Source organism: Aquarana catesbeiana, linkage group LG02, assembly GCF_042186555.1.
Source record: "Aquarana catesbeiana isolate 2022-GZ linkage group LG02, ASM4218655v1, whole genome shotgun sequence".
In the NCBI taxonomy this organism is placed as follows: domain Eukaryota; kingdom Metazoa; phylum Chordata; class Amphibia; order Anura; family Ranidae; genus Aquarana; species Aquarana catesbeiana.
In genome coordinates this window covers 128,634,468-128,650,297 of record NC_133325.1, presented here as the reverse complement: position 1 = coordinate 128,650,297, position 15,830 = coordinate 128,634,468, and the positions used below count along the sequence as shown (strand labels likewise).

Genomic DNA, 15,830 nt, shown 5'->3' with positions numbered 1-15,830 from the left:
ATTATGCAGCTGAGGACGACTAGATAAAATCAGCCGCGCTCAAATACCACTGCCCGTTCGGAGCGACCCTTACCCGCAGCACAGCAGGTCTCTTCTCCCAAGTTGGCGCAGACCCAGAAGAGACACGAGACCCGGCTCCACAAGGCTCGGCCTACAGCTGCAGTTTTGCATACTTCCATAAATGCGGCAGCCACATCACAATCTAGCAGACAGCCAAATCCATTCTCTTCTTAGTCCCAGGATGAGACATCACCGCCACACAGAGTTGAGCATTTTCAGTTCTCCCCTGCCTCTGAACATAACGGAGAAGGCCCTGATTATGCAGGATCCCTGGCCTCTTCCTTAGACAAACATATGGCAGACTTGACAGAAGCTGTTCTGAGCCAGTCTAGCTCTGTGCAGGATCATCCTCAGCCTCCACTACCTGCTTCTTATTCAGGAGATGCTACATTGCTGGCCCGCTTTCTCTTTATTGCTCCAACAGGAGCTATCCAAAGCATGCACCATAATAACAGATGAAATGAAAGGTGACTTTCACGACATTGGAGAGAGGCTAGACACAATTGAATCAAAGATGGATGGCACCGTGGCAAGGGTAAATCAGAACACTACCCTGATTTCATCTTTACAAGAGCAACTTGAGCAGGCAAATATGAAAATGGAGGATCTGGAAAATAGATCTAGACGCTATAGTTTTCGCATATGGATTACCGGAGTCGGTCCATGATCTGGAAGATGCGGTTCATACTCTGATGCAGGACCTAATACCAGAAATCGCTCCACATCACCTGGAGATTGATAGAGTACATCGAGCTCTAACGGCTCCAAGACCCGACGGCCTCCCCAGAGACGTGATTGTGAAACCACATTACTATAGGATAAAGGAAAAAATTATGTGGGAAACTAGGAGCAGGGGAGATATTTCTTTACTGGGTCATTCAGTCCAACTTTTTGCCTATATCTCCCAACTGACCATTCAAAAGAGACGATCTCTAAAGCCGTTGCTCACACACCTCGTGAATAGACACATAAAAGAAATTCTTCTTGAATTGGGACTGATTTCCCGTGACCCCTCTTCCACTTCCCCTCAACAAGGCAGGGATCGGCCCATCTCACCCATTTTTCCTCCAAATGACCCTCTACATCGGTGGGAACTCATGGATGAACCAGCATCCTCGGAAATTTTTCTCTCCTTTGCTCAGTAACTTGCACAACAAAACCCGGATGGGCAGTAGGCCTGTGATTTTGTCTCACCGTTGTTTGTAATCCATCTTTTCCGTTTATATCAAACACTCTTAATGGTCCGGTTATAGTATGGACATCTATGCTTCAGCCGCCGGAAAGGAATAAGCAGATATCTGTTCTTATCATGGAGGGTTTCAGTTTCTCCGACAGAGACTAATTAATGCAATATCTTTTTTTCCTTTCAATGTTGATAAACGTTGGATAGATTATTATTATTATACAGGATTTATATAGCGCCAACAGTTTACGTAGCGCTTTACAACTTGAAGGTAGACAGTACAAATACAATACACTTTAATACAGTAGGAATCAGAGGGCCCTGCTCCTTAGAGCTTATGCTTCCACTTTTCTTATAGCTTTATGAATGGAAAGTTGCTGGGGCGTAAACGCATGCCACTTTCCGGTGAGCTTGCCCCCCCTCAGTTTGAGAGAGAGACAACCTCACACACTATTAAGGGAACGTTGATTTCCCAGAAGTCCTGTTTATATGTTTTGTTTGGTATGTTAGTGTTTTTTTTTTACTTGCAGCCCACTGACGGACAGTCACTCGGTGTGTTGCATTACTACGTTAGTTTAACGCCTTTCTCTTCTTTTTTCCTACTTTTTTAATTTAGTGCACTCTTTCTCTTTGATCCAGAGGTTCCTCCTAGGCGTGATGTTATCCAAGAGGTTGTGATGGAAAACCATACCAGGCGAGTACAGTCTGTCGAACCATCATGATGAACTCTCAATCGAATAGGTTCAGTCTTAACTCACAATGTTCAGGGCATTAACTCCCCCACAAAAAGAGCAATAGCGTTCCAACAATATCATAGATGAGGAGCAAGTATTGTGTTTTTTACAGAAAACACTTTTTTCTCGTCTTTCGGCACCCAAATACTTAAATCCTCATTTTCCCACATGTTATGGTAATTAAGGATAAAGAAGCTCCCTATTATATTATGGTGGTTGGGAAAATACATGGACAAGCCATCTCTTTAGTCTCGTATTATGCCCCTAATGTAGGACAGATTCAGTTTTTTGAGACAATGTTATTGACATTGATCCCACGAGCTATGGGTCAGATCATCATATCGGATAGTAACGTTCCCCTAGATCAAACTGGTGACAAGACCAACCCACATAAACCAGTCTTAAAACACATTCTGAAACAGGGGTGCAAACTGACTCGGTTGCTACACTCCTATGACCTTATAGAGGTATGGAGGGATCTACATCCAACAACTAGGGATTACACACATTATTCTCAAGTACAGAAGACGTACTCTAGAATAGATCACTTATTCACCCCATTACAAACTCTTCAGCTAAGATACAGATGGGTTCATGGTCAGATCACTCACTGGTGCAAATTTCCTTTTCAGACTTGGGGACTAAACCAAGACCCACTGCATGGCGCCTCAAATACTATTTTTAAAGAAATAGAAATGGCCATTTGCCAATATTTTATTGACAATCGAGCCGCAGACACCTCCTCTAGCATTAACTGGGCAGCGCATAAAGCCACTATTCGGGGAAAGTGGATTCAACTGGCCGCCAGGCTCAAACGCATGCACATAGAAACATAGTCCAACAACAAGAACAGGCTCTACATGCGATTTCATGCAAACAAAAAACAATCCCCATTTAGATCTGAGGCATAAAATTGATGCAGCTCGTACGGCGCTCAATATTAGTCTTACTACCAAAGCAGAGAAATACCTACGTTGGTCGAGGCATCGATTTTATACAGTGGGGGATAAACCGACCACCCTATTAGCTAGGAAACTTCCCCCCTGCCCTTACAACCCTGCCCTCCCAAAGCTAGGCTTAAGGGATGGCAAAGTGACCCAGAACCCGCACTCAGTGGTCCAAGAATTTTATGACTATTATTCTAAATTGTACGCTTCACCGACGGCTTTTCCCATGGCACTAGCAGACAAGTTTTTTAAAGACATCCCAATACCCAAGTTGTCACAAGAACATGCAGAGTTAATGGAGAAAGATTTCACTGAAGGGAAAGTCAAAGCAGCTATCAAGAGTTTACATTCCTCTAAGACACCTGGTTCCGATGGATTTTCGGGTTACTACAGAAAGTTCTGATTTGCTGACACCCCATATTTGCTTATTCTTTAATGATTTGAAGAAAGGTTCTTTCTTGGCCAGTCATGAAAACTCAGCTCTTATCCATGTTATCCCTAAACCCGGGAAGGACCATGGGGACTGTAACAACTACCGCCCAATATCACTTATTAATGTAGATCTTAAGCTGATGACCAAAGTGTTAGCAAATCGAATTAATACTTTTCTGGCGCGCTATATCCATCTAGACCAGGTTGGGTTTGTCCCCAATCGCCAGGCCCCAGATCAGACCCGTAGATTGATAGACCTAATTTCTGTGGTGTGATCCAACTGGGACAATAAAGGTCATAGGAAAGCTATGATGTTGTCATTAGATCTCTGCAAGGCATTCGATTCCTTATCTTGGGACTATCTGTTTTACGTTTTAAAGGGTTATGGATTTGGTGCGCGGTTTCTGACGGTCTTACGAACCCTTTACAACGGACCTACAGCTAGGATATTGGTGAAGGGTCACAGTTCACATCAATTGGACATTCACAGGGGAACTAGACAGGGGTGTCCCCTATCCCCCATTTTATTTATACTGGCCCTGGAGCCCCTGGCCATCAAACTTAGGAATCACCCCGACATCAACGGGATACACTGCTGAGACCTAGAGCACAAATGTGCTCTATTTGCGGATGAAACCTTTTTACTACTCACTGCTCCGGTCACGTCACTCCCAATTCTTTTTCGCGTAATGCGCCATTTCTCCATTGTCTCGGGCCTCGTTATTAATCATACTAAACCGGTTGCTCTGAATCTTTCACTAGAGGCAAACACGGTCACGCAATTACAGAACTCATTTCCCTTCAAATGGCAGATGAAGACCCTCCCATATTTAGGCATCTTTCTGACTGCCACTATAGATAAGCTATATGTGACAAACTATCCCCCTTTATATAAAAAGATGATGGCAGACCTTAATCGATGGGAACGCAATCCACCGCCATGGTTCGGCAGGCTGTACACAATAAAGATGAATCTTTTGCCCAGGTTATTATACTTGTTCAGAACATTGCCTGTCCAGATTTCCATACCTGACTTATATAAATTTCAAAATAAGGTTTTGAAGTATATCTGGGGGAAAAAGAAACCTCGGGTGAATAAAACGCACCTTATACACACCAAAGTCAAGGGGTGGTCTGGGGGTCCCGGATCTAGCTACATACTACCGAACGGCACAACTGGCTCAATTAATACGGTTCCACTCCTCATTACCACCACCAATATGGATGAAACTGGAATCCTCCTTATATCCAACAAGACCAATTAGTCATTTAATGTGGCTGCAACCAAAAGATAGGCCGGTCATGATGTGCCCGACACTATCATTCTCATTACATTTGTGGGACAGACTTGTAAAGCACCTATGGCTTTAAATCACCGCATACTCCTATGGCCACTTTGGTCCTTAACCCAACATTCACTCTAGGTCTCTATCCCCACACATTTGCTTGGTGGACTAAAAGGTTTACAGCGTATAGCCGATCTTTGTGACCACAGATGGATCCTATCCAAGGACACCCTACGTGACAAACGTCAACTTCCAAACTCTGAATTCTTTCATTATGTTCAAATTGCTCATTTTTTTAAATCTCTACAGCGTACATCTGATATTACCACTTCCACACCAATGGAGAGTTTGTGTAGAACTTTTGATAAGCACACTGGGCACATCTCTAAAATGTATGCAGTACTGACTTCTAAGTCAGAAAAATTGTTCTACATGACGAAATGGGAACAAGATTTAGGCAAAACTTTTGAAATGAATGAATGGTCTAAAATGGTACAGTGTGCATCGGGACCATACATAAACACCTCCTTGATCGAAGCCAACTACAAGGTACTAATGAGATGGTACATGGTCCCCACAAGAATAGCAGAGTATGTCCCAGGAGTTTCCCCTGTTTGTTTTCGAGGATATGGTCTGGAGGGTACAGTATAATCTCATTTACTCACTTACGCAGGTAAACCTACGTAAAGCTCCACAGCAAGCTCTTTTGGGACGACCGGTAGATGGAACCCCAAGACAGGCAGGGAAACTCATAGCCTTCATCTTTACGGCAGCTAGGATAGCGATTGCCAGGTCATGGAGAACACCCACAATTCCATTTAATCTAGTGAAATCCAAGCTCTCTTGGATTATGATAAATGAACGCCTCTTGGCGATTTTGTTAGATAAACAAACTAGGTTTGAAATAATCTGGGAACCCTGGATCAAATATCTGTCTGGGCCCTAATGACTAATAGGGGTTCAGCTTATTCCATAATAGAGTGTATAATTTTCTCTGGTATTCTACCCTCTTCTCCTATCCTCTTCTTCTCATACTAATGTCTTTGGTTTTTCTTTTATACTCTCCCGGTCTCAGATGGAAGAGGGACGCTACCAAATTGTGATATAAATAACGTTTCAAATATTTGTAAGGTTTTCATAAATGGTATTTCAGTATTTCCAGAGAGTGCAGTTTTTCTAGAGTACAGGGTGAGTCAGGCTTGCCACCACAGTGTTTCCCCTCTCCTTTCTCTCCTTGGGGGGAAATACGGTGAGAGGGTCTAGAGTTTTCTATAGTTATTTTCAGGGGTGGGTGTGGTCCTTCTTTTATTTTTTATAAGGGATGCTTGTTCTTTTTGTTTGTTTTCACCCTTGACCTGTATTAGGTTCTTGTTTTGAGGTAACCAGTGTTTTTGGTCATGCAGGTCAAATGATGTTAGTACTCTCGCTGAAAAGCTTCCTGTACTGTGTTGCAGCGGTTTGTTATGATGTTATATTGTATAACCTTTCAACTGATAAGAAAATTTCAATACAAATCATTGAAACACAAAGCTTTCTATGCTCTGCGAGGTGTAATTTAGTTTGAGTCACTGTCTGCCAATCTACTGAAAGTAAGCTAAAGCTATCTCACCACAACCGAATCAGTTATAGAGATCACACTTTAAGTAGTTTTTTTTTTAGTGGACTTACCTCTTTGGTTGGGTTAGCTGGACGTGCAAATATTGTCTTCCAATATGACCACACAAACATTATAAAAAACAGGTGAAAGAACACCAGGTATATAGCTAGAATGCAAAAAAAAAAAAAATGTCAGTTAAAAGGGCAACATGTTAAACTTGTATCTTGAACTGTAAATAATGAAACTTTAAACTGATGTTATACATGAGCCTTTAAGAGTATTTGGTTCACATATGTGTGTGCACGTCGCAGGTAGAGCAGCCCATTCATTTCAATGGTCTGTCCTACCCAGGAGCAACGCAGACAAATCCCCAAACCCTTTTTCGAAATGCCACGGCACCATGTGAATTGACATGCACAAAAACATGCTGCAGGTGGCAAATGCCTTGAGGTGCCATAATGAATTAATGGTGCCCCCACGCAGCTGCTAAAGTGCAGAATGGTTTTTTGCATGTTGGGGGAAGTGCGTGATATTTCACGTGTTCCTGACATGCAGAGATGTGAAGCTAGCCTTAAAGGAATTTTCGGAAACCCTGGAGGTAGTTGAGGGGAACTATTTTGGGCCAAAACCCAAATGACTTCCCATCTAATAATCTTACCAAACAATAGCTATTTCTCTTCTGAGATGATTGACATAATTATACAAGAAGCTGCATTCAGGTACAGAGACAGTGCTAAAGCTACAGAAAATAGTAAATCCCAATCGCTGTGAAATATTACCTAACAAGAAACATGCCATTAGAAGTAATGGGCAAACAAGATTTATCCCAAATAAATATTAAATGTAGAAACAGGTTCAGAGTTTGCAAACCAGAAAGAAAGACTGTATTATTAGGCCTCTTGTACATAATACTCCTGTTTGAGCTTCTACTTTTTCAGAAGCTTTTTATGTATTTGTGTGTATTTTCATGCAAATGCGCACAATTTTGCGCGCATTTTCACGCAAACTTATGCTCGCGTTCTTGTTCTACAGTATGTAAATGGGCATTTGCACACAATCGCAAGTATTTGCGCGCATGAGGCGTAAGTTACTGACCAAAAATGCCAATTTTTCTATCATTTTTTTTTTTACTGAAGAATGCACGGCGCTCATTTACGCGCCTGTATGTATCCCGGCCCCTTACCATGTGATCAGCTGTCAGCCAATGACAGCTGATCACATGATGTAAACAGAAGATTGGTAATCGTTTTTTTTTTTTCACCTCACGCCGATCACCGGCTTCTGTGCAAGGGACATCATTCCCAAAGAGGAAGAGGCAAAGCCGCCTCATCTGTGCCCACCAGTACTGCCTGCCAGTGCCCACAGTGCCACAAATCAGTGTCCATCAGTGCATAAGTGCCACCTATCAATGCCCACCAGTGGTGCCAATCAGTGCACATCACTGCCACCCACCAGTGCCCTCTATCACTGCCACCCACCAGTGCCCTCTATCACTGCCACCCACCAGTGCCCACCAGCGCAGCCTATCCGTGCCCACCAGCGCAGCCTATCCGTGCCCACCAGCGCAGCCTATCCGTGCCCACCAGCGCAGCCTCATCAACATACATCAATGAAGGAGAAAAATTACCTGTTTGCAAAATTGATTAACAAAATATAAAACAGTTTTGTATTTTTTTTTTTTTTTTAATTCGGTCTTTTTAAATTTTTTTAAACAAAAAATAAAAAACCCAGAGGTGATCAAATACCACCAAAAGAAAGCTGTATTTGTGGGGAAAAAAATGATAAAAATTTAATTTGGGTACAGTGTTGGATGACCACGCAATTGTTGTTCAAATAGTGACAGCGCTGAAAGCTGAAAATTGGTCTGGGCAGGAGGAGGGTTTAGGTGCCCAGTAAGCAAGTGGTTAATATTTCCAGATATAGCAAGCAACTTTGCAGATATAAACTCTTATATCTTCCTTTTCCCCCGTGCTTTCATGAGTTGTCACCACAGCCCAACACTAGTGTAATCATTACTCTGTTTACTATTAGCTTAGCTGCACTATTACTGCAGACAATGAATAAGAACAAAGAAACATCTGCTCTGCATGCTGCTAATGTATTTATTTATTACAGGAGCTTACAATCTAAGGTCCCTAACATTCATATATACACATACTAGGGCCAATTTGGACAGGATCCAATTAACCTTCCAGCATGTCTTAGGAGTGTGGGAGGAAACCGGAGTACCCGGAAGAAACACACGCAGGCACAGGGAGTACATGCAGACTCCAGGCAGGTAGTATTGTGGTTGGGATTCGAACCAGCAACCCTTGTGCTAGGTCAAAGTGCTAACCAATACACCACAGTGCCATGAGCCATACATTACAATTTCTATGCTGCAGTACACTCGTTGCAATCAGTGGAGATAACAAACTGCTAGATGCTAGCAGCCTGTGCATGAGTTTAATAGCATAGACTTCTAGACCAGATGTGAGAACAAAGAAAACAATAAGGCTGCCTTTAGATACACATTGTTTTCCACAGGATTTTCATTTTCACTAATGTTTTTGTGGTGATCAGTGCTTTTAGACTCCACTTTCTGTTTTTTAGTATAGCATAGCTTGTTTCCTGGCTGACACTAAGCATGTCTCGCATATAATAAAGCACTACATTGTGAAAAATAAATTGTGAAAAATAGAAGGAGTCTGTGCTTTGCCCACAGTGGACAAAGCAACAGGTATAGTAGGGAGCCATTCCAAAGCCAACCTGTAACTCAATTTCCACAGACCAGTCCGGTGCCGAAGCCCAAGAGTCTGCCTATATACCAACTTGTTTCACCCAAAGCTAGGCTTAAAGTGGTTGTAAAGTCAAGTGTTTTTTTTTTTTTATCTTAATGCATTCCTAATGCAGCAGCCCCCAACCCCCCCCCAGCTCCCCCTAATACTTACTCAGTTGCCCGTGACTCTCCCTCCTCATTGGCTGAGATAGCAGCGGGAGCCAATCAAACTCAGTGAGCCAATGAGAGAGAGGGGGCGGGGGCTGAATGGACACACATTCAGCTTGGATGCCCCCATAGCTGGCCCCAAAGGCCAACTTTTTTTTTTTTTTGTTTTGGATAGAGCGGAGAGGGAATTAGAACACCTGTCAGTTGTTATTGCTGTCTGTGCCCCCGTTAAAGCGAAAGTAAACCGCATTAAAAAAAAAAATGGCCGCTTGACTCCCGAACTCCTGTCAACAGATCTAAGCTAAAGCACAGCTGAGCCATCCACCACCAGACATGGGGATAAACTCGAGGGATCCCTCCCCAGCTAGGTCCCGCTCTCCCAGGGGCTACAGAACGCAGGTTAGCCGAAGTATAACAGAGATCTTCCGGTCCCAGGCACACGAGGCCCCGGCTTCTAATCGGGCCTACAGAAATGCTGCATGCTCCTCCAGCCTCAGCCCCTCAGGCAGCAATCACTCCCAGCACCAACCCTCAGCTGCCGAAGCTCGTGCCCCACAGCCACTAAACATGCAAGATCTGCGATCTGTGGCAAAAGATATTAAAGCCACACTTGCATCAGCCATCACAGAGCACAGGAGAAATGTCCAGTCGATAGCAGTGCAGCTGGATGACATGAAGGGAACAACCAGCCTCCATGATACTGGCATGGAACAATTACAAGCCTCTTCTCAGTCCAAAAACACCCAGAGAAGAAACATCCAAAGACACATGGAAGATTTGGACAACTGCGGATGTCGCACGAATATCTGGGTAAGAGGCATACCAGAAACAATTGAGAACAACCAAATTACAAAGGCCACTATTGCCATCTTTAATGATCTCTTAGGCAGACCTCCTGAAATGCCCATCGATTATGAACACTTACACTGAGCCTTAAAACCCAGAAGCAGAGACACTGATCCCCCCCAGAGATGTTATATGCTGTCTCGTCTACTTTAAACTATTATTATTATATTTATATTATACAGTATTTATATAGCGCCAACAGTTTACGTAGCGCTTTACAACTTGAGGGTAAACAGTACAAATACAATACAATTTGATACAGTAGGAATCAGAGGGCCCTGCTCCTTAGAGCTTACAATCTAAGAGGGAAGGTCAAGAGATACAAGAGGTAATAACTATGGGTGATGTGCTGATTGGGATAAATGTACAGTTGTTAGGTGGGGGCCAGATAGGCTTCTCTGAAGAGATGAGTTTTCAGGGATCGTCTGAAAGTGGATAAAGTAGGAGAAAATCGAGCGGATTGGGGTAGAACATTCCAGAGGATGGGGGAGGCTCTGGAGAAGTCCTGAAGGCGAGCATGGGATGAGGTGACAAGGGAGTTTGAGAGCAGGAGGTCTTGGGAGGAGCGAAGAGAACGATTAGGTTGGTATTTTGTGACTAGGTTAGAGATGTAGCTGGGGATGTAAACTAGGGTTGTCCCGATACCGATACTAGTATCGGTATCGGCACCGATACCGAGCATTTGCCCGAGTACTTGTACTCGGGCAAATGCTCCCGATGCTTCCCCCGATACCCGGAAGACAGCTGTGATCGGCGCGTGGGGGAGTTACAAGATTCTCCCCCAGCGGCTTTCACCAGCTTTAGTGACATACAGCGGTGATCGCTCACCGCTGTATGTCACTGCATCCTCCTCCGTGCCCCCTCCTTTCCTCTGTGCCTCTCCGCTGTCCCCCTCCGTTCTGCTCTCCTTATCTGTCCCCTCCGTTCTGCTCTCCTTATCTGTCCCCTCCGTTCTGCTCTCCTTATCTGTCCCCCTCCGTTCTGCTCTCCTTATCTGTCCCCCTCCGTTCTGCTCTCCTTATCTGTCCCCCTCCGTTCCGCTCTCCTTATCTGTCCCCTCCGTTCTCCCCCTCCGTTCCTCAGTCCCCCTCCTCCTTCCTTTGTGTATGGATAGAGTCAGCTGACTCTGTCCATTCACAATAACTGAAACATTGTAATCTCCTGTGATTACGATGTGTCAGTTTATGAATGGAGAGAAGCTGCTGTCTTCTCTCCATTCATTCTCAGTGCAGCTGAGGCTGCAGAGAAAGGGACTGGGGAATCTCTATCCTCTGTCTCTTTCTCTGTCTCAAGGGGGAGATATCAGAGGTCTGTTAAGACCCCTGATATCTCACCAAAGCCCCCCAAAAGGGCTGATTAAAAAAAAACAAAAAAAAAAAAACAAAGAATAAAAAAAATATTATTGTAAAAAATAAAAGTTGTAAATAAAAAAAAAAAAAAAATAAAAAAAAAAAAACACACACGTACCCCGTTCACTCCCCCCCCCCCCCCCCCCCCCATAAAAAGCAAGCACTGTTAAAAAAAAAAAACAAAAAAAAACCCAAAAAACACTGTCACGTGACATTTACAAAAAAAAGTATCGGTAATCGGTATCGGCGAGTACTTGAAAGAAAGTATCGGTACTTGTACTCGGTCCTAAAAAAGTGGTATCGGGACAACCCTAATGTAAACTATAGGAGGAAATCCTACACAGGCCCAGAGACCGTCGCTCCCTACTCTATCAAGGAGCTGATATACACTGTAAATCTGTTCCAAGGTCTCTCACCTATTACCCTCCAGAACAGAAGAGACTTACACCCTCTTCTGTGTACTAAAGGGATCCAATCATGGAAATTCTCCTTATGCCTCTCTCACCAAAGCGAGTACATCCCTCACAGTTTTGTAAATATGTTACAATATCTTTTCATGCGACAACACTGAAGAACTTACAATTTGCTACAATGTAAAGTAGTGATTGTACATCTTGTACAACAGTGTAAATTGTCTGTCTCCTCAAAATAACTCAACACAGCCATTAATGTCTAAACTGCTGGCAACAAAAGTGAGTACACTTCTAAGTGAAAATGTTCAAATTGGGCCCAAAGTGTCACTATTTTGTGTGGCTACAATTATTTTCCAGCACTGCGTTAACCCTCTTGGGCATGGAATTCACCAGACGTGACGTCACGGAGCTGGTGGATGTTAGAGACCTTGCGCTCCTCCACCTTCCATTTGAGGATGCCCTACAGATGCTCAATAGGGTTTAGGTGTGGAGACATGCTTGGCCAGTCCATCTTTACTCTCAGGTTTTATAGCAAGGCAGTGGTCATCTTGTAGGTGTATTTTGGGTCATTATGTTGGAATACTGCCCTGCGACCCAGTCTTCGAAGGGAAGGGATCATGCTATGCTTCAGTATGTCACCTTACATGATGGCATTCATGGTTCCCTCAATGAACTGTAGCTCCCCAGTGCCGACAGCACTCATGCAGCCCCAGACCATGACACTCCCACCACCATGCTTGACTGTAGGCAAAACACACTTGTCTTTGTACTCCTCACTTGGTTGCCGCCACACACGCTTGAAACAATCTGAACCAAATAAGCTTATCTTGGTCTCATAAGACCACAGGACATGGTTCCAGTAATACATGTCCTTAGTCTGCTTGTCTTCAGAAAACTCTGCAGGCTTTCTTGTGCATCATCTTTAGAAGAGGCTTCCTTCTAGGATGACAGCTATGCAGACCAATTTGATGCAGTGTGCGGCGTATGGTCTGAACACTGACAGGCTGACCTCCCACCCCTTCAACCTCTGCAGAAATGCTGGCAGCACTCATACCTCTATTTCCCAAAGACAACCTCTGGATATGATGCTGAGCACATGCACTCAGCTTCTTTGGTCCACCATGGCGAAGCCTGTTCTGAGTGGAACCTGCTCTGTTAAACCGCTGTATGGTCTTGGCCACCGTGCTGCAGGGTCTTGGCAATCTTCTTATAGCCTAGGCCATCTTTATGTAGAGTAACAATTCTTTTTTTCAGATTCTCAGAGTTCTTTGCCATGTTGGAACTTCCAGTGACCAGTATGAGAGAGTGAGAGTGATAACACCAAATTTAACACACCTGTGCCCCATTCACACCTGAGACCTTGTAACATTAACGAGTCACAAGACATCGGGGAGGGAAAACGGCTAATTGGGCCCAATTTGGACATTAGTTAGAGGTGTACTCACTTTTGTTGCCAGAGGTTTAGACATTATTGGTTGCATGTTGAGTTATTTTGAGGGGACAGCAAATTTACACTGTTATACAAGCTGTACACTCACTACTTTACATTGTAGCAAAGTGTCATCTCTTCAGTGTTGTCACATGAAAAGATATAATAAAATTATTACAAAAATGTGAGGGATGTACTCACTTTTGTGCGATACTGTATCTCCTTGATCTACTGACAACAGAATTACCCTTAACTAAGTACTTTGAATATAAAGATTGTTATCTCAAATGTTGCCTAAGGCCCCGTTCACACCTATGCGAATAGGATGCGGCTTACACCACATCTATTTCGCAGGACATTTTAAAATACATTCATTTGAATGCATCTGGTTCACATATGTGCATTGCATTCGCACTGCGCATTGCCCAAAAAATGTGTGCGTTTCCTGGGCATTGCGGTGCGAATTACAAGCACATTATCTTCTATGGGAACGCATCTGCAGATGCATTCCGTTCTGAACACGAATTCTCTCCTTTTCCTCACTACACCTCCCCCTCTCCCTGCTCACTGATCTGCAGCTACAACGGAGAGGAACTGCTGAACAGCTGTTTTTTCTCTTTGCGGAGAAAACAGAGCTGGAATTTCGCACCGCACATGTGTGAGCCCAGCCTAAAAGATTACTTTTGAGGGATGATGTCGCTCAGATTCAAACTCTCTTCTTATAAAGTAATACTGACCTGCTTTACTTATTCCACACCCCCTTTCCCAAATTTTGAAAAAAATTGTCACTTAAGATAAACGCTCTTTAAACAAGCATGAGCTTCAGACATTCCTTTTAGTTCTCTAGACACGACATCTGTGCAATATTACCCTTACTCTTTCAGATGCCACATTTGGAAAAGATGTTGCAGGACTGTTTGAATGACATATTATATTAGACAGATATTTCACATCTATCTTGTTGTGCCTTTGAGACTTAGCTAATCAATCGGTTGGGAAAACCTCACAATAATCAGACTTAACCAATGGGTTAACTATATGTGCCTGACCAACTCTCCTACAAGGAGTTACATGACAATATCGCCCCATAACTTGTAGGGCGATACCCATATTAGGATCTCTTGGCTATCCCATCCAAACCCAAGTTGTGTTGGGATGTGTTATATAATCGAGCATAAACAGGGAGTTGTTCGATCGCACACACAGGAAGAGTAGCTCTTTTAAACAGACTCAACTACAGATTTACTATAGATCTATTCATAGGATGTTATAGATACTGTTTAATTGTGTCATTGATTGATGCGTCTCTACGCAACAATGACTCTGTTCTTGTTCTCATTCCTATACTTATATACTGTAACTTGTTATGTTTTATGCTTTAGAACTGTTAATAAGTGTATTAAGCAGTTACTAAGTGGCCTTAGGAAACTGCTTCATGTATGAATCCCTTGAGTTTGGAAATACAGCCATTCTGTCTTGTTCTAAAATGTACTGGCTCCCTCCCGAAATAAGATTCATAAAAATCTCCTGTGGACTAGAGATAGATACTGAATCTCGTCCGTTCTATACCAACACCCTTCACCTCTCCACAAGACGGGAACACATTTATTCCTGTCAAACCCTAATGGATACATTTTTAATCTTAGGGAAGGCTACATATAACCTTCCTATCTCCGGATTACCGCCTACTTCGTTTTCTTCAGCCTCCCCGTTAGCCCACCCCTTCCTCCTCTCTTCCACTCTCTCCCCCTGATTCCTCCCCTTCCTCCTCTGCCCTCCCCCTTGGGGTTTTTTTTTCCCCTTCTTCTTCCTCTGCCTCGCAGTCTCCACAACCACCACCCCATTACTGCTGGAACCAAAATATCCCAGACCCTGCTCTTCAGATGATTCCCGTCCATACTTGTAAGGGATAACTGTTCAACACCTCGCTTTCTCTCGAAATCCTAAGACTAAACACATACATACTATGTCACATACACGCACTACAACGAAACCTCCCACATTTAAAGTAGTCTCATTAAATGCAAAGGGTCTCAATATCCCGGGAAAAGCGCAGCCAAGTACTTGATATGGTGTATAAATTAAAGGCAAATATTGTATTCCTACAAGAAACCCACTTCCACACAAACAAAATCCCCAAACTTATGAACCATCTATTCCCTACAGTATACCATGCCACTAACTCACTTGCAAAAACCAAAGGGGTCTCGGTTCTAATTTAAAAAAGAAAATGACTGGCAACTCAGACTCACTTATAGACACAGAAGGCAGATACATTTTACTAAAGGGCAAAATCCAAGGGCAACCTGTAACTCTGGCCAACATATACAGCCCCAATACTGCACAAGTAAGCTTTTTTAGATCCCTCTCACAACTCCTCTCAGACTTTCATTCTGGATTGACCATCCTAGGGGGAGATTTCAATGTTGCTCTATTTCCAGTCTTGGACACCTCCACTGGCACAGCTTCTTTGCCATACAAAGCCATTCGGCAAATTAAGTTGCAGATCCAAGATCTCCTTTTACATGACACATGACCCTTCATCCAGATGAAAAAGACTCCACTTTTTTTTCTGTCCCACATAATAAATATTCTAGAATCGACTATCTATTCCTATCCCAGAAAGAC

The 15,830-nt window shown here is 43.3% G+C and overlaps 1 protein-coding gene across 3 annotated transcripts in view; it reads right to left on the bottom strand.

Annotated features, from left to right (window-relative positions):
- Positions 1-15,830, bottom strand: part of ZDHHC20 (zDHHC palmitoyltransferase 20) — a 158,586-nt gene that overhangs the window by 84,599 nt on the left and 58,157 nt on the right. For all 3 annotated transcript variants that reach the window (XM_073613446.1, XM_073613445.1, XM_073613447.1), the window contains exon 3: positions 6,311-6,405. In XM_073613446.1, the coding sequence (XP_073469547.1) occupies positions 6,311-6,405 (95 nt within the window). The remainder of the gene's footprint in view (positions 1-6,310; positions 6,406-15,830) is intronic.